The sequence below is a fragment of the Fusarium redolens genome (assembly GCF_020744475.1).
Source record: "Fusarium redolens strain MPI-CAGE-AT-0023 chromosome Unknown BKA55scaffold_16, whole genome shotgun sequence".
Taxonomy (NCBI): Eukaryota; Fungi; Ascomycota; class Sordariomycetes; order Hypocreales; family Nectriaceae; genus Fusarium; species Fusarium redolens.
The window spans coordinates 326,002-346,739 of NW_025763679.1; the positions used below are offsets into that span (position 1 = coordinate 326,002).

Below are 20,738 nucleotides of genomic sequence, written 5' to 3' on the forward strand. Positions count from 1 at the left end.
CGTGCCCAGGGGAGGCAAGGAAACATAGGACCTCTATTCTAAATAAGAAGATTTAGGTAAGCTTATCATAGCTTAGTGGGCCTTTAGATCAGTTAATCTTGGTATCTTAGTTTGAGATTGGAAATTTTTATTCTCTAGTTGTGGATACTGTACGATAGCCTTCTATCAAAAATACTGACGTTTCCATTCTTGAGACATTTTCAGAGAGGTTCCATATGACCCCTCGCTTCCGCTGGTGGCGAGCCGGCCCTCTCAATGGCTTCGTAAAGCTCAAGCAGGCCGTCGCTTGTAAGATTGGAGGATATGAGATCAAAGAGAATCTCAAGTTTGCGTTGGTTGAAGGATGATCTGTTTCCCTCGTGTATTTCATGTTCCAATAAAGCGATTAGAGGCCGCAACGCCTCAGCTTCTTGTCTTGCCATATCATATGAAACCTGATCTTCTTTTATTTGCACCAAGTACTGCGACATCAGCGTCTCGAATCTCTGTTCTTCTTTTCGCAGCTGGGTTTGATGGTGTTTGCACATGTCAAGCATTGCGTGCAGCACAGCTAGATCATTAGCCTCATTGATGATGGCTCCTGACATGGTCAAGATCATAGAAGAGGTCATTGATAAAGACCTCACAACACCGCATCGAGCTTTGGCAAAGTTTTCCATGGCAAGCTTAGTATTCTCAGGGTTGCAACGTTGCATAGTCTCCTCTCTGCTGTGAAGCATGAGCTTCATGAAGCGGACTCGAGACTTGAGAACATCACCGCTGCGCTGGATATTGAGCGACTGCTCGTCATTCAGAAGTGGTGTCTGCGAGAATTGAGGATCAAAAGTCAGCTGCATATTTCACTTCTCTCAACGAACCCATCCTACGTACAGCAGCTTCGACTTCCGACTTGGACTCTGGCGCTGAGTCGGTCTTTGTCGCCACCTCTGTGACGTCCGTAGTGTTGCAACATCGCTTTGGCTGTGTGATCTCGGTTGAAAGTGTGCGCTTCATGATGGAAGAGTTGTCGCCGATCTTTTATCGGGAAATAATGCGTGTCTATGATATAATTAGCCTAGATTTAGTAAAGGTGCCGCCTTCTGAGAATAAATTCCACATACATTGTCTTGTTTCTTTCCAAGTGAACATACAGTGCCAAGATGTATCTTGTGGTATGAGCCTCCAACGCGAATTTTGTAGCTGTGCCGTTCGTCTTGTCAAATTTCCCGGTAATTCACTCGCGCTTTAGCAAGGCCTGAGCGGATACACGTCGCAGTTTTTACATCCAGATACCACAGGGAGTCATGGACGTCTACACAGTGGTGTAGAAGGCGGGCGGGGTTGAATAGGGAGCGTGGAGGAGCGACGGGGGAATTCGAGGCTGGAAGATATGTGATGAAGTTATTGATCGGCGGATGGACAAGTATATGAAAGAAGCATGAAGTAAATCGATGATGGCAAAAAGATGAAATCATGAAGAGTTTCTGGGAACGAGGGGCTCAACAAAGTTGGCACGAATGCAATTAAAAAGAGAAGGAAGTTCCATGTGGCATACAAGTCTCGTGATGGCATTAGGTGCAGGAAAGAGGGGGAGAAGTGAAGTTGAAGGTACGGCCTCGGCAGGCAAAAGTGCACTTGCTTGTGTGACTCAGTGGCATCTTTATTAACTTTAGTTATTGCTAACCTGATGCGCTTTGACTCGGTTGTCTTCCCCTTCTACAGCTGTAGTCATTCCCAAGCTTTGCTCAAGATAAAGACATCGTAAAGGCCATAAATTCATGAAAGTGCCAGGCCAGGAGAATGGCGAACACGCTATCGCCTTCCTCGCCAGGGATGCTTTTTGACATCGTGAGTTGGAGAGAAAGTGAGACCCGCTATGCCCTCACAAAGCGGAGAGTTGGCTCTATCTACCCAAGGGCGTTCGTAGAACCACTTCGTGTGACTAATACGGTCCCATCTTGAAGTTTTCGATCAAACATGGCGCTTCGGCCATGGACAAAGTTCTTTCATCGGCCTATTATCGAGAACTAGACCCCCATTCATCTCAGGGTAATTCAGGTCGTAAGAGGAAGTGCTGAATTTATCATTGCTCATAACTGAGACATAGTAACTCTAAGCACTTACAAGGTGCTTGATGCAAAAATGCCTTACCGTCTTTGCTTCAATGCTTTGACAAGGAGTTGCCCACTCTTTTCACCACAGAGAGTGTAGTAGCAACAAGACGCAACTCTAAATTGATTGCAGTATCAAATCTCCATGCTGACATCTGAGATTCGTACATGCCGTTGCACGACGTGCAGTTCGTTTCGCGCTGACGATATCAGGGGTTGTGATGGCCAGATCAGGAACCCAGCAACGCTCCGAATTCTCCGGTCTTCGATCTCAACCAAATCTGTTACTTGTTGAGTATACTGGGGGCGTATTGAGAATCTTAACAGTAGATTCCATGATTGGGAATTAATTGGTGATGAACTAGGGTGTCCATCGGCAGATTATGGGGCTCAACATCAAACCTTCGCGTCCATGATAAGACATCACAGTACCCAGCTGCGATGATAGAAGATTATGGGGACAGTTCAAGGTAAATGCAAATTATCAACGACAACTCGTGTTTCTCATAAGCTTAGCTTAACATATCTAGCGGAGATGCCATAAGATCCGTCACATGAACACATGCCCGATCTGTAAGGCGCTGAAGGATTCGACATTTTGCAGCGCCTTCACCTTTTAGTAAACTCGTATTATTCCTGTGTTATGAAGCTCTACTAAAGAACAGACGATACGTAGTACTATTAACTGGTTTTACCGTGAACTGGCGTTACAATGTCAGCTTATTTGTGACGTCACAGGTCTTAACCAAGGTATTGACCAAGGTAACTAGAGCCCTTCGCGCTGTAAACTTGCCTCTAACAACCCTCACACAAGCGTTCAATAACATTTCAAGGCCCTAAAAGATGGCGACTTCAAGATCTGAGGATGTTGAGCCGAGCATCTCAGATTTGAGTTCCTTCTTCGTCATGTCGACGATGAACCTTCGATTGCTGATACACGGTCCCTCACCGAAGCTATCCGAAGAATCATCCAGACCGCCGTGAATTTCGCGGTGGTCGGTGAAGTTGATGGTGCCACCAAGCTTCTTGAAACACTTACAACCAGAGGTATTGATCCGTTTCAGTACTCTGATTTTGAATATCTATTCTTGAAGCCTTGCATGTTTTTCGCCTGGGAAGCAACTTCGTCATGGCCTTCTTGGGTTCCAGAGGAGGAACGCACCGAAGAAAAGCTTCAAGAGCTTGAACTTGAAGGAAGAAAGCACTGGCTGGAGAGATTCAGTCAGGAATGGGATGTCACAGAAGAAATTGCCCAAAAGGCTTTGGACATGGCGTATAACGGCTTAACTACGAACCTGCCTGACTACAATGGAACACTCGCCGGACAAGTCATACAGGCAGAAGTCATGACCGCGAATGGTGACTTCTCATACTCAGCGAGTCCGAATGGACCGATGGCTATCAGATACATGAAGAAAGCCATGTGGTGGCGTCAAGGCATTTTCCCTTATCCTTTTGTTCAACTATACCGCACCTCTGGTTTGATGATTGCCTTGGATATATATCTGCGCCTGGACAAAGAAGAAGAGGCTCAAGAGTTGTTCAAGAAAGTGTGCGATCGTTTTCACACGGAAGAACAAATTGAGCAGCTCGTATGCTCTCGAGCGGCGTGGAAGCAAATTCTTGCTGTTCCTGAGCGACCCCTCCTGGACTTTCTCAACATTCATGCGGCCAAGCTCAGGCCAGCCGTTTCTCGTGCCTGTCAAATGGCTGAGAGCCGTTTGCAAGCTGGTCCGAGACGCCGATATGCCGGTCAAACTATCGAAAAGTTGGTGCACATAATCAGTGAGAACACTTTCAAGAACTGCCCTTATGACCGGCTGGATGCTTATCGACCTCGTGGCAACCTCCGAGCTCGACCCCAGAGTTCCAATGGCCTGATTCGACGGAGATGCTACGTTGCAGGGATACGGGCTTTGGAAGATCGACTAGGCGTGACTCTTCCCGAAGACTACAAAGAGTTCCTCAGTATCACTAATGGTCTTGACTCCATGTGGGATGGCCAGAATCTCGTAGATTATCTAGCTGGTGCTCAGGAAGTCAATTGGCAAGAACTCGACTTCCTCGAAGGTAATGAACTTCCCCTGTTGAATGATGGCGAGCCACTAGCATGGACGAAAAACATCCTAGAATGGCCAAAGATGGAAAAGCCTCGATGTATCTGTCTCTCGGGCGATATCAACCATCAAGAAAAGGCTGGCCATTTCTTTCTCGTCGGTCAAGACCTTCTCCATCCAGCCAAAGATTACTTCTTCAAAACATACGAGCAAAGAGACGAGGCTCAGCGTCGTGAACTTGACCGCCTCGTTCAGGAGACATACGGCAGCATGGAGGACTTCCGAAATCTCGAGTGGGGGCTGGTTAGTTGGACCGCATGGGAATTTACTGTTTATCCGTATAATCGGCTTCGAGACTTCTTGGAACAGATGGCTGAGGCGTCTTTGCGGCAAGAGAGACCCTGGCTAAATATGTTTGAGCCGAGATTTAGAAGGACCACAAACACGGATGATGCGTAAGTCTGGAACGTTAATCTCATCTCTGCACTGAGATCAACGACATTGAGTGAAGAAAGACATATCGGACCCGACCACTCTGAACATTTACAATGTTTCATGATCTTGAGTAGAAATAATTGATGAAATTACGAAGACAGATATCCAGACCCTTTTCAGTGATTCGAATTTTCCATAGATCTTGAACAGTGAATCAAATACTGATAAAAAGTATAAATATCAGATTCATCGTCCCTAAAACATTTCACATCTCAACCAAGCACATCAAAGATCAAGATATCTCTTTCAAACTTGACCTATATGATAATTTAGCAAAGAAAACGAGATTAGACCCGGCGATCATGTGCACTAAGGTCCAGAGGAAGTATTCCTGCCGAAAGTGCTACCTTCTGCTCAAGGATGAGTGGGAAGAAATACCTTGTGCAAAGGCAAGGGAGAAGGGTGGTGCCATGGGCGCCTGCGGGAATCCAGCGTTAATCGACAGGAAGGAGATCGAAACCATATGCGATGAGTGCTTCAAGAAGCAGAAGAAGAAGCGAGGTTTTTAAGTGCAAGAATGGATAATGATATCATGATTTGGCTGCTAGCCCCATAGTCTAGTGCTTCAATAAGGACTTGCTTCGTCATTATGAATGCAACCATCAATTAATACTAATAATCTATATTATACTTCTTGTCTCCCGTGACCGGCGTATCTCCAGTGTCGTGAATAGCGTTTGGTACAGCCCTCTCAACAGCCTCGGGAAGTTTCTCTTGGACCTTCTTAGGCACTATGAACTCCTCTCCATCATTTTTGGCGTGTGTCTTATTGGTCGATTGACCAGGGTTGAAGCCAGTAGGGTGAACTTTGTGATCGTTAGTCTCTTTTCCCTGACGAGGTTGCGACAGACATACCGAGTCTGGAAGGCTCTCCTCTACTCCTTTAGGGACGGTGACTTGTGCACTTTTGGGGACCTTGGATTCGCCGGTGGCATGCGATCCTTCGTCAACCTGTACTCGCTCGATCTGATTGAATGCAGGCATAGTAGAGAATTGCCTAGGTGCCAGTGACTGAATACGGACAAGGTTGAGGATAGATCGAGTGTTGCGCATATTTGTTGTGTGATAAAGGATGCACGGTCCAAATGAACAACTGCAATGAATATTCATATACATTGAGTATTTGAAAGTCATTAACGTCATAATTCATCTGCGATTCATTCACCGTCTCTAGATTATGTCATAAAGGTCATATCTCATCAAAACTATGCGCTACATCCTGAATTAAGCACGTAATGATCACGCAGTACCGCACAATCATGGACGGGGTCCAAATATGGTTGGCAAACAGCAATACATGTATGTCCATTACTATCAGAGATCTCACATTTATTCTTTCAACTTCAGCACGGAATCGTAGAAGTCGTCTGATTAGCAACTTCGTTCCATAAGTAGTCCGACTCATGTCGCTGCCTTCGGTTGGCCCAAGATCGCGTCAATAACCTTGTGGTCGTCATAAGTCGCAACAGTTCGCTCACACAAAGCAGCGACCCGCTCCTTACTTTGTAGACCATCCGGGCAAATAAGCCAGATAACATTGGTCATGAATGATCTCTTATACTCGATCATAACCTCCGGGTCATTATGTCGGTCAAACTTGGGACCTCCAAGTCTATGAAGTGTCTCCAGATAGTGGTCCAAGATCTCCATCTCATGAGCCCTGCGATCCTCCACGCTAAGCATAGCCGTCATGTGATACACGACATCGTGAAAGCATGAACCGAAGTGGAAAGCAGACCAGTCCAGGAAACCAATGCGGTCATCAGATGTGAAGTAGATGTTTCCGATATGAGTATCTCCATGCAACAAGGTGCGGAAACGCGGGTTTCGCTCAGCGTAGTAGCGATCTAAGGCTTCGTTACATCGAGCCCCGTCCATCAGATACTCCGGAAGCTGGGGGCGGCCGGGTCTCCTAACAACTTCGTCCCACGATCTACACATGAAAGTCATGGCAGGGTCGTAGTTGTTCCATATCCCTGTAAGTTTGTGAGACGTTGGGACAGGAATTATTTACAAAGGTTCTTACATGGATGGTCCTCCTGGCTCTGACCCCAGTACTGAGCATGCAGACCTGCCAGCTGCTCGACACCATTCTTGACTTTATCAACCGAATATGAAGCAACTTCAGCTGGGAAAGTGCAACCTTCACTGACAAGATCATTCATGATAGCAATCCCCTGCTTCTCGTCCGTTCCACTCCACCAGCCTCTTGGAAAGATCATATGACTGACGTTTGGCGCAACCTTGGAGAAGAACTCTGCTTCTCGTTGAGCCAGACTGACGGTCCATGGCTGAGCTTCGATCATCTTGGGATCAAACACTCCCTTGACGCAGATATTGACCGGCCTTTCTTCTTCGCTTTCATTTTCGTAGGTCAACGTGTAGAATAGTTTACTCGCGGTTCCCCAGATGTTGCGTGTTTTCTCCGCTGATTTGATCTCACGCCCGAGTTTGGCACTGAACCACTGGGGGGTTAGATCAGAGGGGAGGGTGGGGAGTTGCTCAGTTGTTGCTTCAGACATAATTGCAAGCGTTTCCAGTTCCTTACATTCACTGCCTGTTTTGTATGGGTGCTGGTTTATAAGACACTTAGCATCTGGCACTCACTCCTTCATCCTCGTTTATCCGGATAATCAGCCAAGTGAGGGGTGTCAGCATTGATTACGTACATGCATCCGCTTTTACCAAGTGCTTACTGAGGAATGAGTTATTATTGCCTAACAAGAGAAATAGATGGGGAAATTATCTTGCCAAGAGGCTTGACTGGATAGGTGTCCTGACCACGGTTAGACCGTCTGGGAATGGAAGTCAGAGAGTGCAACGAAACAACTCTACATTGTTACGAATGATGCTAAGCCCGATAAATTCGGTGTTAAACCAATAACTGGCTCTCTCAGGCTTGGGGTCTTTTGCAGAGTGGCATCAGGAGTGGATTGCACGCGGGCTGCGACCCATGATGAGCCAAGGAGATTCACTACGCATCCAATGAGGTGACAGCTACTGAAAAGCTCAGATTTACCAACGTCTCAAGTGCATCAGTGGAAGGGCAACTATTTTTAGGGAATCTAATCTTGAGAAATAAATATTCCGTTGCAGCAGTATATTCCAGCGACAGTGACAAGGGGATGCGACTCGGAGCTCCAGATGCGGTTTCAGATCCGTTGATCTTATCGTAGATATATGAAACGGTCGAAACAGCGGAAATGGACTAGCATAGATAGGAAAATTCTTAAGTAGAAAACCGAGTGAGTCAATTTTAAATATGGTATCAATTCAAAGGTGAAACTAACTAGCGAGTGAATATTAAAGCCTTACTATGAAAGAAGTTTGGTTGCGGCGCACGGGGTTAACGAATGGAAAACGACAGTATATGCGAGTAGTATTGTATAACATTTTTATGTTCCTTTATGCAATTTTGAAGTCTAGTTATGCTGCGCTGAAATGCTCGACTCAGTGATCCTCGACATCCTCATCCCGTCCTGGGTACATGATGTCTTGAGAGATGACAGCTCTGACATGGCTGTAGAAAATGAAAGCGAAAGCGGAGAGAATGACGATGCTCATTCCAGTAGCGAACCATCCTATGGCTTTACTGCCAAGGGATCTCGCGATAGAGATAGTAGCGAGAGTGAAACCAGTGTTGGGGAAAACCATAGCCCACCATCCGAGGTGAAAGTACTTGGGGGGAGACTGAATAACGGCAACGGCGGCGATGCCAAACCACCACAAACTCAAAGCCCAAAGGAAAACGGCACTCATGGTAGCCATTAGTCGAACCATTCCGACATTGATAAATGTTCCATCTTGGATGAAGTCGATGTCTTCAGGCAGACCTTCAGCCATGCCTATCAAGGCTAGGGCAGTGAATGCAGGTGGACCAACGCACATGAAAAGACCTGGACGGTGTTCTCGGTTGGGCAGGCCTGCTTGCATCAAACGTCCAATCATATGAGCATACATCATGACGGCAACGCTGAGTCCAAGGCCCTGGCAGGTTAGTCCTGCAACAATGATGGGTACAGCAGCAACATGAGGCTGAGTCTCAGCGATGACAGATGCGATGGTGCCCGAAAGCATGATAGGGAAGATGGGTAAGATCCAAGTGGGCATCATAGTGCTAAGAGAAAAGCTATGAGCTGCAAAGACATAACTGTACTGTCCTATAGATAAGATGAGGGTGACAACAAGGTAGCCCCAGAAGGTTGTCTGAACAGCCCAGACCAGGTTTGAGTCGTCCTTCGGTATCGCATACCGATCGGTGCTGGTAATGATTGTGGCTATAGATAAGAAAAAGGTAGGCAAGAAAAAGCCTTCTCGTGGATGTGTCATGGACTTGGCAAATGTTCCTGGGTGAAGGAAGAACCGTGATGCCATCGCCGTTGTCACACAGGTAAATATTATGAGGTTGATGATGTAAATGACCAGACCAATGGTCTTGAGACCAGGAAATTGGTTCGGTTGAGCAAAGAAGAGAAGTGATAGACCACCAGTACTCATAGGCAATGTATACCAAGCCCAAGTGAAGTGCTTTAACCGTTGACGCAAGCCAAGTTTGGGTCGGTTCGGGTCGTAAATGTCGAATGAAGGATGTTGGTTTGCATCCTTGATGTGCGTCGGTGTTGATGTGCCAGACTCGATATCTGTCGAGGCTCCAGACATAAGGTCTGATGGTGAGTTTGGTCGATGAGACTCATGATGGTTGCGTTCGGTAGATAGGTTGTCGAGGTTGTAACTGTCGCGATCCATGTTGGGATCATGCATCCTCGTGTCGTGATGCGCCATGATAATGCAGAAATATTTTGTGTAAACTAAGATGATAAGGAGAGGTCGAAGAAAAAGCGAAGAGAGTTCCACTGATGTATGTGGCCGCCGGACTCCTACGTGAGAGTTCCAGACTAGAGTCTAGGCGTTCTGCTGTTGATGCGGCCAGAAGGCAGATATTCAGGGGCTTGGCACTAGATATAAATATTCGCCAACGGCGATAAGAGCCCAATCACTATCGCCATCGTCTCGGCACTTTTGCAAATTTCATTACGAATCTCACATGCCTGTCTTTACTGGATACCAGATCTTCATTACACGTTTCTTGGACATGACACGCAAACTAGACTAATTTTAGCGACGGGCGCGACAACGGGTAACGCCTGAGCCGCACCGCGGTGCAAGGCTGCTGGCCAACGAAGTCTCGTGTATAAGATATGAGACCCAAAACATTGGAATAGCTCCTGAGCTCTCCCTTGTTGTATATCAGTGCGATCGTCTTGAAGATCAACGGTGAGCCAATGGATATGCCCTGCACGTCCCGCTTTGGTCGTCGTACTCGTCACCTGACTCGTGCCCATGTTACTTTGAGGCTTAAGCTTACCTTGTCGGTGGAGAAGGTCGAATGAGAGCCGCTGGATCCCATTGGGTGTAGATATCGAACACTTGGACGTGAACAGGGAGTGTAGATTGCGGCCTAAATTAGTATTGAAGGGTTTGAGGTCGCGTTTGAAGATCTTCCTCAAACTTGTTTCGATAGGGGGCTGTGGTATTGGTTGCGGCTCTTACGAATCGTGTTCACCTGCGATCTGTCGCGTTTCATTTCGTATGCGAGATAAGTTAACTGCCGTCTTGGACAACAGATCGTCATAAATGATGGCATTTGTTGTTGTCGATGGTGGCTTGGGACACGGCAGAGGCGTCTTAGATCCCTGCAATGCCACGTCGCTGGCGGCTCAAAATTCCAAGCCTTTTAAGCCACGCTGGGCATTTTTTGAGTTTCGGGCGTACCGGGCAGATCAATAGAATATTCCACGGACGTAAAACTCTTTCACATGTTGCGAACATATTGCAGAAAACTCCATGGAGTCGGAGATAAACAACCCCCGGCATATGTTAATTGGGAATTTACCGGGTTTCACGTCCAGCGTTCAGACCTTCCCCGGTCTCCAGTATCTCTATATTTAAGTTTAAATAAATAAAGACCCGCGGACTAAATTCAGCAGGTGCTTGGGCGCTTCGGAGTCACCATGTATCAAATTGAGGTTCTCCACCGAATATCAACATAAAGTGTTTCGCAACAACGGAAAACTCCGGAACTTTTGCATCGAGAACACGTTTCTGCCATGTTATTTGTAGTGCTGTTTCGACTTGTTTGATCGCCAAGACCACGATTTGTTTGACCGCGAATCCACCAATCATACCGGAAGCGTCACGGAATTTTTGTCTGTGATAAAACAATACATTATAAATGGAAGACAAAATATCATTTTCACGAGATAATAACTATTCAATGGCTCTGGACATCGCCTTCAACCGCCGCACTATCCAGTAGCGTCAAAATCAACCTCTTGGCCCTGGCCACTTTCGGCGCCATGCTCTTTCATGATGGCCACCATCCTCAAGACAGAGGTGCTATCAGCAAACTCAATAACCCTGCTTATCTTCGTACCATCTCCAGTAAGATAGAATATCCAGGAAAATTCTAGATGCAGAGTCTCGCCATGATGGTAGATCATATCTCCACTACTTTTAACTGCCGCGCGCAGGGCCTCAACGTCGATCGTCAAGTGCTTTGACACGGTATTGTGCATCCCGCCAAGAGCAAGATCGTCGGCGAAGAGCTTCTCATAGACATCATTGGGTATAAGAAACTCTTCCGGAAGGCCGAGCGTCTTGCACATTGAGGCGGGAAGGAGTTGGCGAATGCAGTCTGGAGTCACATCGCGGTTGATGATGGACGGGTCATTCGCTTTTCTTCCGTCTTCATAGCTTGCGAGAAAGCTATTCACCGTAGTTTCAATTTGCTTCCTAAGTTCTGAGTTGGCAGACATTGCGACCATAAGGTTTAGAAGCTTTAGTCAATGCACAAGCGGTGAAAAGAAAAGATATCTAGTCAGAAAGAGTAGGGAATCCAGTCGCTGCTACTCAGATATATTACTTCTTGTTGCTCACATAAGCTGACCTTGGTGGTCAGACGAATGTTGGATTCTACTTAGCAAACATTTCCCGAGCCGCGCGGTTGTTATTCAGCTAAAAAAGAGAGTAACGTGAAATATGCTGCAGACCTACAGTAAGCGCTGTCATGATGGAACAACAATTTCCAGCGTGTTGAATTTCAGGTGGTCGTGCCGAAGTCCTGAGATTAGCAAAGCAATAGGCAATCGAGAACAATGCACTCTTTTTTGCCCCTACGACATGTACGTAAACTTATAGAACTGAATAAATATCGATTCATGGGCTAAAAGCATATTGTACCATTGAAACCTCTGTTCGATTAATCAACTGGCCTTGGGGTCTCACGTATAGGGTAATTCCGGTCTCAGGGTTTGCCACGTGAAGTTCAATGCTGAATTGCTGATTCGTCCTGTTTGATCGCCTTTGAGTTCTTAATGTTTTGCATTCACATACTTTCGTACGCCTGATTAGGCATGTATGTGTTGCAATGGATGTACACTCTGTTTGAAGTTGAAGTTGTCTGTTGATGACGCTCAGAACAGTCGACTCTGAATCGGTGTTGTCCTGTCATTACGTTCACAAAAATCGTTTACCTGCCCATCCAAGTCCCAATTCGCGAGGAATGTCAGCTTCGCCAACCCCCCAAGCAAACCGGTAGACGTATATTAATATAGTCTGTGATGATTTGACGATATGGATGCTTGATCGTGTGGAGTTCCATCAATCTCGCTAGCGACCGTCGAACATCTTTCACGAATGCCGTAGATGCTCATGATTGAAAGGTGACTCGAATGCCGTTTCAGTGGTCTATATATATTTTATCGAGAAAACAAAGCGTGTTCTGAATCAGAGACATTCTTCGAATATATAAAGATCAAAAGGTCTGATCGAACTCAAATCTCCTTTTCTTTTTTTTATACAACTTGCAAGACTAAGAACGAAGAAAGCATACCAGGCCAATCTAATCCTGCCTGAAGAATCAAGTTAAGATATTTATCAACTAATCCCAAGATCCTTTTCACCATGGGCGCTTTCAACCCAAACAACGTTCCCACGTGGACGCACTATATCTCTAGAGACCTGATCATCACCAAGGAGACGTTTCTAGATGGCCTCGAATGGATTTACGGGAAAAGGGCTGATGGCACGCCAAACTATGGGTGGGATGACGAAGGGGCCAGGATGAAGGTGACAGCCTTCAAAGAGGAGCCGAAGGATTTGAAGGAGAAGTTGCAGACCATCGGGCAGATTAAGAAAGACTAACCCTCCTCTTGACTTCTTTTTGGGGGATACTTCTGTCGCTCGCACGCAAATCTCTTTATAGTTTTTTTTTTCAGTCAAGAAGGCCAGGGTAAGTCAAGAAGTTATCGTGCCGAAATTAGTATTGGATAATAATCGAGCTCAGCTAGAGTGCTACGGGAAGAGCTTGCTAAGTGAAGTCCTTTTCTGGAAAACCAGCTGCCTGATCATGTTAGCTACATTAAAGATAGGACGTCAAGTGATTAAAGTAATTTGATAGACTATTGGATACATAGAAGTTCTGGTTTGACTGGCCAGTTCAAAATTGGCTAAAGATGCCCAGGATTTACCATCGAGGGATCTTCTCCGAGAAGTCTGGTTGAAACCTCTTCATATACGTAGTATCATCACGCTTCTTCAGCCCACAGTCAAGGTACTGTTGATGAAGCTTTGCTAACCTGTCTCTGTCAAGCTCGACACCTAGACCAGGCACTGTCGGCACGACAACACCGCCATCCTTCCACTTCAGCGCGCCGTCAACAACAACGTCCTCGTCCCGGCGCTTCCAAGGCCAGTGCGTGTCACAAGCATAATCCAGGTTAGGTGTTGCCGAGGCGAGATGGGTCATCGCAGCGAGTGAGATGCCCAAGTGGCTGTTTGAATGCATCGAAAGGCGTAAACCCCAAGTTGCACAAATAGATGCTAGTGTTTGTGACTTGCGGAGACCGCCCCAGAAGTGATGATCAGACAAGATTACTTGTACAGCGTTTTGAAGAATAGATGGTGGAAGATGGTCGAAAGCAACGACGGCCATGTTGGTAGCCAGGGGCATCGATGCCTCCTTGGCAACAGCAGCCATTCCTTCAATCTCACCAGCCGGATCTTCCAAGTACTCAACAATACCATCAAGCTCCTTAGCGACCCACTTTGAAGTCTCAACAGTCCAAGCCGCGTTTGGGTCAAGTCTCAGTGGCAGGTCAGGGAAAGCTTCATGGAGAGCTTTGATCGCGGCAACTTCCTCTGCAGGAGGGAACACGCCTCCCTTGAGCTTGATGGCTTGGAAGCCATACTCGTCAATGATCTTCTTGGCTTGCTTCACCACTCCTTGAGGGTCTAGCGCAGGTCCGTATTCGTCATCTTCGTGACCGGGGTGCCCGCCCCATTTGTAGAAGAGATAGGCTGAGTATTGAACTTGGTCTCTCACCCGTCCGCCTAGGAGATCACTGACGGATATCCCAGCTAGTTTGCCTTGTAAGTCAAGACATGCAACTTCGAATGGTGAGAAGACCTTATCAGCGACTGAAGCGGTAGTCACCATGCCTCCCATGCCGTCTCCACCAGTATTGGTGTCGGTCTTGAGTGACTCAACGCATCTTTGGTAGATAATATTTGTGCTGTAAATAGAAAGGCCTTTGATCTTATCCGCTGCTTTTTGCAAACGGTCTAGATGTGCTGAATCTCCATATGATTCACCAAGACCATATGAGTCTTCTGTGATGATCTCGACAATGCTGCGTAAAGCGTATGGCTCATGTACACCCACGCTGTTTAGCAGGGGCATATCATGGAAGGCCACAGGGGTGATGACAATGTCTTTGATGATGCTTCGTTGAGACATGATTGCGATTCAGTGTGTCGTGATTGTTGAGTCTACTGATTGGAACTGTATTGTTTGAGTGGTGGACTATTTATCCCGGGCTTGTGCATGGTTGAGCTGTCATGTCAGTACAGTTTGCGGGGTAAACATCATTTCCTTTGAGTAACCATCGCGGGTATCACGCATGATTACTTGGTGTAGTATTCCATGGAGTTGTTTCCATATCCGTATCAAGAGGGAAAAGACACATCGGACATGTTTCCTTGAAAGATTGATGTGGCTGGGGACAGATCCGCCACGGATAACCATTTGATTGGGTGCTTTTCCGTCCATCAACACTTCCGTCGATCCCCCAGGAGATAGCATTGGGGGTGATATTTTCCGTACAATGAGACCATCAGAATTCCTACCCCGCACTTGGCAAACAAGGACACTCCGCTTTGGATGTCGCCAAGTCTGGGGTTACACTGGCTTTCGTCTGGGGAAATGGGGGGCATCCTCTTGAGCTAATCTGCGCAATGACCTCTTTTGCTTTTCCAGATCGTTGTGTCGACTATAATACCCAGCTTGGTTCAGCACTTCCAAGGCTTGGGTCTCTCAACATCACAACTCTTGAGCTTCAAGTCCCAAGCTCTTGATCAGCAACAAGTTCATCATGGCTCCTCGAAGTTCAATCTCCAAGAGCGACGTTGAGGTCGGCGACCATAAGCCGGACCATCTCGAAAACACCTCCGAAGCCATCGAGATTGGCGGTTTCCGCGTCTTTGGTTTGGACCCTGACGATGCCGACTTCTACAACAGTTATACTGAGGAGCAGCGAAAGAAGGTTTTCCGCAAGGTTGATGTTCGGCTTGTGCCAATGCTTGCGCTGCTGTATTTGATCTGCCATATCGATCGCGCCAATATTGGTAATGCAAAGATCGAGGGCATGGTCGAGGACTTGGGCATGACTGGTGTTCAATACAACACCATTCTGTCCATCTGTAAGTTATACCGAAATCACTGATAGCTCTCTGTGAGCTGACATAGATCCAGTCTTCGTTCCATACGTCCTTCTCGAAGTCCCTAGCAACATTCTTCTCAAGAAGTTCAAGCGCCCATCGATGTACCTTGGTATCCTCTGTGTCTGCTGGGGTATCGTCATGACTTGCACTGGACTTGTGCAAAACTTCGGTGGCCTCATGGCTACTCGTGTTCTTCTTGGTATCTTTGAGTAAGTCCATATCCGTTGACTCTTGACTCCCACCTTGAAGATTGGGGCTAACATGACAACTCAGGGCTGGTTTCTTCCCAGGTGCTATCTACTTGTGCAGGTAAGCTCAGAAAGGAGCTTTCGACTTTTGTTCATCTCCTAACAATTTGATAGTTACTGGTACATGCCCAAGGATCTGTCTGTACGAATCTCCTACTTCTACTGCGCCAGTGCCTTGTCAGGTGCCTTCTCTGGTCTTCTCGCCGCTGGTATCGCTGAGATGGACGGAGTCGCTGGTCTTGAGGGCTGGAGATGGATTTTCCTTCTCGAAGGTATGGCTACAGTCGTTCTCGGCGTTGCCTGCCTCTTCCTCCTCATCGACACTCCTGCTCTATCTACACGATGGTTGAACCCTGAGGAGATCCGATTCCTTGAGCTTTCCATGTTCATCAAGCAAGGCGGAGGTTTCCAGGAGGAGACAACTGTCCGATGGAAGGATATCAGAATGGTGCTCACCAACTGGAGAGTCTATGTTCAGGCTTACTTCCTCCTGTGCCAGTCCGCTCTGTCTTATGGTATGTTCACACGGTACTCAATGGCATGAATAACTTCACTAACCGGTTTCAGGTACAAAATTCACGCTGCCAAGCATTACCAAAGCGATGGGCTTCAGCAACACCAACGCTCAGCTCACTTCCGCTCCTCCTTACGTCGCTGCTGCCATTTCCGCCATTGTTTTCGCCAAGATCTCTGATCGATTCTTCTGGCGTATGCCTTTCGTCGCTATCCCCATGGTGATTGTCACAGTCGCCTACTCGATCATGATTTCTCTCAACGGTCAACTCGAGGCCAAGAAGGGAGTTGCCTACTTCGCCGTCGTTCTTGCTGTTATCGGTATTTATCCCATCCAAGCCGCCGCTGCCTCATGGAACGCCAACAACATCGCCCCCTCATCTCGGCGTGCTATCGGTATCGCTCTAATGAACTGTGTCGGCAACGTCGGTGGTATCGTCGGTAGTTTTATGTACCTTGAGAAGGAAAAGCCTAAGTATTATACAGGTTTCGGCCTGTCTTTGGCGTTCGGAGGCACTGGTCTGATCGTTGCTTTTCTCCTTGAGTGGAGCTACAAGATCGCCAACGCCCGGAAGGCAAAGATTGCTGAGGAGGCTAAGAGGAAGTACACTGAGGAGGAGCTGTTCGACATGGGAGACAGGTCGCCGCTGTTCAAGCATGTGCTCTAGACTTTGGACTATCAAGATGGATTGCTGAGCGGATACGGAGTACTGGTGATGACAATTTGAGCCACTCGCGTGTTGTGAGCGGTTCAGAACTAGTGGCAGGAAATTTAGTTGGATTATGATATTATGAAGAATATACTTGAGCATAATACCCGGTTCAGAATGAAGCAAGCCTACAAGTATCAAGTGTGTAACATGCCCAGATAGCGATGGAACAATAGAGTTAAACAGTGTCCATTATCCTACCTACCAAGGAATGTCCTCATAACGAAAGAATAGAGTTCTCGTCGACCAAGATGATGCTTAACCACCGAGGGCACATACACCATTCCGGCAGACACAAGCGCCAGGAAGAACGCACAGATCTAGATTAGCCAGACAACTTGATTCACCAGTGCATGCAACCTGATCGACACAGATACCCTGCTGGCAAGTAGCGCCAGCTGAACACTCCCCTGTTGACTGACAGAGTTGCAGATCCGATCGTGGAGTGCATTGACGTGTCGGCTCGGGACACTCGCAGAGTCCTAGAGTACAAATACGATTGGTAGACAAAAGGCATTCGTTTGCGTCAGAGCAAGATTCTGGTGTCTCTTAAGAGACGCGACAGAAACCTTCGGCCGAGCAGCTTTGGCCGGGGGTAGTAAAGTCGCTCTCATCGGAGCATGGGTCGCCTTGACTGTCGTCGGGAACGCAAGTGCCGGCATCGCAGATGGGGTTGGCTCCGCCGTTGAGTGCCTCGCATTCGGAGTTTAGGGTGCACTCGCCCTGTTCAGCAGCTGCAGTGGTGGTTGTAGTCGCTGCGGCTGTTGTTGCAGTGTCTACGAAAGCTTGTGTAGTCGTGGTGATCATAAGTAAGGTCGTGGTATCATCGCTCAAAGTCACAGAGGATGAGATATCCTCCGAAACAGTGGTCGCTTCAGTTGTGGTGACGGCTAGCCCTGTGGCGGTTGTAGTCTCCAAGGCTGTTGCTTGGGTAGTCGTAGTGGCATCGACCAAAGTCTCAGACGACGAGACAACATCAGAAATAGCTGTGGTTTGAGTTGTAGTGACAGAAAGCTCAGCGGTGGTGGACAGTGTAAGCGTGGTCTCTTCGCTGGTTGCCAGAGAGCTCTCGGTGGCTGTAGACTCAATCGCGGTCAGTGTCTCGGTGGTCGAGACAGATGAGGGACGGCATGGCCCAGCATTAACGCCGCTGATGGCGAAAATCGCCAACGCGCCGGCAAGAAAAGTGGACGAAACCATGTTGGGAAAATGAATGACTTTGGTGAGATGCAGAACGACTGACAACTTACGATACAACTGAGGGAAGAAAAACGGGAATTACTGGAGTTTTCCATGGTCCCCTTTTCGAAACTCTTGTTTTCTTTTTGTCGATAAATTGGTGGCGCTGTAAGCTTATACTCTAGCGGACGTTAGCAGGGCTTTGGCGCTGATCGTTAAGCCTAGAACGTGGGCCGTCATTCGCATCTCTTTACTCTGTATCGCAGAAATAGTGAAGCATTTGAGGCATTGGCTTATTAAATGTGCAGGACATATTCTTTTCGTAATTTTGCTGCGATTTAAAAATGCCAATTCGCTTCAGCGCCCGGCATTCTTCACAACTGGAACTGTGTTGCGACTGAATTTGCCCCGTCATGTAGTGAACCTACACCCCTGTGAGTTAATATCGAGGCGCTGAAGCCACTGATAGTTTTCCGCTCAGCACGCACTAATGCCAATAGCTTAGATTAATACGAAAATACAGGGGTCCATCTACGATGGAATATTTATTTTCAAGTCAACCAATATCAATCTCGCGACTATAATCTGTAGTTTGGATTTTGGAGTACGTGAAGATTGATTGAATGTCGTTGGTATATTGGTGGAACAACATTTCGTGGGAAATATGACTTGTAACTTGTGTAGAGCACTGATGAACGTGAGCAGCTGCACTACCACTGGCTTTGAGATAACGAGGAAACATGCACATTGCTTAAATGTTACCGACTTTATTAACTCAATGTTTTACTGCAGAGTATATATACTATTGGTCCCATATATAGTACCTTTAATGCACCACCACCCCGTTTGATGTTCCATTCATGATCCCATTCGATACACCATTCGTTACGCCGTTTGACTTGCCCTTCTCAGCTGGTAACTTGAGCGTGGCTTCAAAGTCCAACATGTCAGAAATCTGCGACTCAATACTCTTCTTCGCAGAATCCGTAGGTTCCACGTATGGCCTTCGGGGCTTCAGCTTATCTGCAGCGCCCTTGATTCCGGCGGCCTTGGCTGTGCTCAGAGTTGCTGCATACTTGACTGATGCAATTCCAGCCTTGCAAGGTTGCTCAGCCAGTGCCGCCTTCTTGTGCAGAGCCATGGCTTCCTGAAACTTGCCCTCTTGGTAGAGGTTATAGATATGCACGATGGTCTTGGGGACAACGTTGGCGAAACCAGCAATTGTACCGTGGGAGCCAGCAGCCAGGCCTCCTATTAAGAAGTCTGACTGCCCACCATAGATAGCGAACCGCTCCTCGGGAAGCTCTGCAGAAAGTCGTGTTATCTTGGCAACAGCTCCGCAAGTCAGCTTAACACCAACGATGTTGCTGTGTTTCTTTGCCAAAGCGGCAATGGTGGCGGAATCCAGGTCGATGCCATTGCAGACAACCGGGAAATTGTAAATGACGATAGGTAGTTGACTGTTCTTTGCAACGTCGTCAAAGAAGTTGTTGATGACCTCTGGTGTTGTCTGCTTCCCAAAATAAGCAGGAGGGAGGAGCAAGACGTAGTTGGCTCCGGCATCAGCTGCGTCGTTGATGAACTCCAACACTTGCTTCGTTGAGTGTCCACCAACGCCAGCCATGATAGGAAACGATGGCCCGCATGCTTGACGTGCTGTCTGTAATAGTGCCTTGCGCTCTTCGCGCGTTAAGAGAAAGGTCTCGGCATTTGTTCCTAGCACGACAAGGCCTGCGAGACCTGTTTTGGATAGATAAGAGTAATATTTTGCTTGAGAGTCTGTGTCGAGTGTATCTGTGTCATGGTCGAAAAAGGTAATTGCTGGTGCCCAGACGCCGCTTGGTGGAGCTCTATAGAAAGACATGATAACTGCCGAATCAACTTCACGAAAGGAGTTCAAGTGTTGCGTATTGTGTATGGATAAAGTAGACTAGAGCGATGTTCTAGGAAGAGTCCAGGTACTTAAGGTCTCTGGCCTGTGGCTTGGGTGGAAATTTGCCTCAATATCTTTCTTCCGAGTCCTTTTTCTCTGGGGGCGACCGTGATATGAATCCGTGGTCTCCACTCACGGATGAGAGACGACAGCACTCATCAGCTTCCATTCGCCAGATGAACGGTGGATTGTTGAACAAGTGCAATGGTCAGCGGATCATGCCCGTTTATCCAGATCCCACGCTGGATAATTAGCGACGGGAATGCAATATGCACCTGCTACTCCGTCTCAAGTCATGGGGCTTGGGAACTGTCACGGAAAAGCGAAGAACGATGTGGTTGGGAATGTCGCTTTTCCGACAAGCGAGAGTGAGCATTGCCGATCCCCCGCAAAGCCAATACGACGCTACTCGACTGCACTTGACTCGGTCTGGGCTTGGTTCTACGGAGAAAATATCCGAAGCCGAGAATTCCCTGTGCCGAAAAGGTTTGAGAGCGCGCGCGCCTGATGGCCCCAGATTTGAATGCAGAGCAAGAAAACCTCTGACCTTCAGGCAAGGTGGCAAAAATATCTAGTCTAAGGCCCACCAGGTCTATACTAAGTCTATTTTAAATTTACCCAAGTCTTTTTGTCATTGAGGATAGACGTCTTAAGTTTTCTTGTCTCCCCTAGACAAGGTAGTCGGCTACCCTGCATGATCCTACCACTGGAGTGCCTGACAGGCTACAGCCTAC

At 47.4% G+C, this 20,738-nt stretch overlaps 10 protein-coding genes across 10 annotated transcripts; 2 read left to right on the top strand and 8 right to left on the bottom strand.

Annotated features, from left to right (window-relative positions):
- Window positions 1–200: 200 nt before the first annotated feature.
- Window positions 201–993, bottom strand: BKA55DRAFT_694444 (uncharacterized protein; the record flags this gene model as incomplete). The annotated part of the gene is made up of 2 exons (XM_046200036.1): window positions 201–803; window positions 871–993. The coding sequence occupies 2 exons, from the start codon at window positions 991–993 to the stop codon at window positions 201–203; spliced, it is 726 nt and encodes a 241-aa protein (XP_046044949.1).
- A 1,940-nt stretch (window positions 994–2,933) lies between these two features.
- On the top strand, window positions 2,934–5,151 carry BKA55DRAFT_694445 (uncharacterized protein; the record flags this gene model as incomplete). Its single annotated transcript, XM_046200037.1, has 3 exons — window positions 2,934–2,982; window positions 3,045–4,602; window positions 4,827–5,151. 3 exons carry the CDS (start codon window positions 2,934–2,936, stop codon window positions 5,149–5,151), a joined length of 1,932 nt encoding a protein of 643 aa, XP_046044950.1.
- A 103-nt stretch (window positions 5,152–5,254) lies between these two features.
- On the bottom strand, window positions 5,255–5,626 carry BKA55DRAFT_543467 (uncharacterized protein; the record flags this gene model as incomplete). Its single annotated transcript, XM_046190601.1, has 1 exon — window positions 5,255–5,626. One exon carries the CDS (start codon window positions 5,624–5,626, stop codon window positions 5,255–5,257), a length of 372 nt encoding a protein of 123 aa, XP_046044951.1.
- Window positions 5,627–6,043: 417 nt separating this feature from the next.
- On the bottom strand, window positions 6,044–7,164 carry BKA55DRAFT_543468 (kinase-like domain-containing protein; the record flags this gene model as incomplete). The annotated part of the gene is made up of 2 exons (XM_046190602.1): window positions 6,044–6,618; window positions 6,669–7,164. The coding sequence occupies 2 exons, from the start codon at window positions 7,162–7,164 to the stop codon at window positions 6,044–6,046; spliced, it is 1,071 nt and encodes a 356-aa protein (XP_046044952.1).
- Window positions 7,165–7,987: 823 nt separating this feature from the next.
- On the bottom strand, window positions 7,988–9,551 carry BKA55DRAFT_666596 (voltage-dependent anion channel-domain-containing protein). Its single transcript, XM_046197788.1, has one exon. It carries the CDS (start codon window positions 9,422–9,424, stop codon window positions 8,093–8,095), a length of 1,332 nt encoding a protein of 443 aa, XP_046044953.1. The 5' UTR covers window positions 9,425–9,551; the 3' UTR covers window positions 7,988–8,092.
- A 1,345-nt stretch (window positions 9,552–10,896) lies between these two features.
- BKA55DRAFT_578605 (uncharacterized protein) lies at window positions 10,897–11,519 on the bottom strand. The gene has a single exon (XM_046193734.1). It carries the CDS (start codon window positions 11,464–11,466, stop codon window positions 10,948–10,950), a length of 519 nt encoding a protein of 172 aa, XP_046044954.1. The 5' UTR covers window positions 11,467–11,519; the 3' UTR covers window positions 10,897–10,947.
- A 1,579-nt stretch (window positions 11,520–13,098) lies between these two features.
- BKA55DRAFT_578606 (enolase C-terminal domain-like protein) lies at window positions 13,099–14,636 on the bottom strand. The gene has a single exon (XM_046193735.1). The coding sequence runs from the start codon at window positions 14,436–14,438 to the stop codon at window positions 13,167–13,169; it is 1,272 nt and encodes a 423-aa protein (XP_046044955.1). The 5' UTR covers window positions 14,439–14,636; the 3' UTR covers window positions 13,099–13,166.
- Window positions 14,637–15,072: 436 nt separating this feature from the next.
- On the top strand, window positions 15,073–16,850 carry BKA55DRAFT_543472 (major facilitator superfamily domain-containing protein; the record flags this gene model as incomplete). The annotated part of the gene is made up of 5 exons (XM_046190603.1): window positions 15,073–15,400; window positions 15,453–15,630; window positions 15,695–15,730; window positions 15,784–16,184; window positions 16,237–16,850. The coding sequence occupies 5 exons, from the start codon at window positions 15,073–15,075 to the stop codon at window positions 16,848–16,850; spliced, it is 1,557 nt and encodes a 518-aa protein (XP_046044956.1).
- Window positions 16,851–17,150: 300 nt separating this feature from the next.
- BKA55DRAFT_597355 (uncharacterized protein) lies at window positions 17,151–18,092 on the bottom strand (the record flags this gene model as incomplete). Its single annotated transcript, XM_046196066.1, has 2 exons — window positions 17,151–17,431; window positions 17,462–18,092. The coding sequence occupies 2 exons, from the start codon at window positions 18,090–18,092 to the stop codon at window positions 17,151–17,153; spliced, it is 912 nt and encodes a 303-aa protein (XP_046044957.1).
- Window positions 18,093–18,819: 727 nt separating this feature from the next.
- BKA55DRAFT_578608 (uncharacterized protein) lies at window positions 18,820–20,208 on the bottom strand. The gene has a single exon (XM_046193736.1). The coding sequence runs from the start codon at window positions 19,933–19,935 to the stop codon at window positions 18,898–18,900; it is 1,038 nt and encodes a 345-aa protein (XP_046044958.1). The 5' UTR covers window positions 19,936–20,208; the 3' UTR covers window positions 18,820–18,897.
- Window positions 20,209–20,738: the final 530 nt, after the last annotated feature.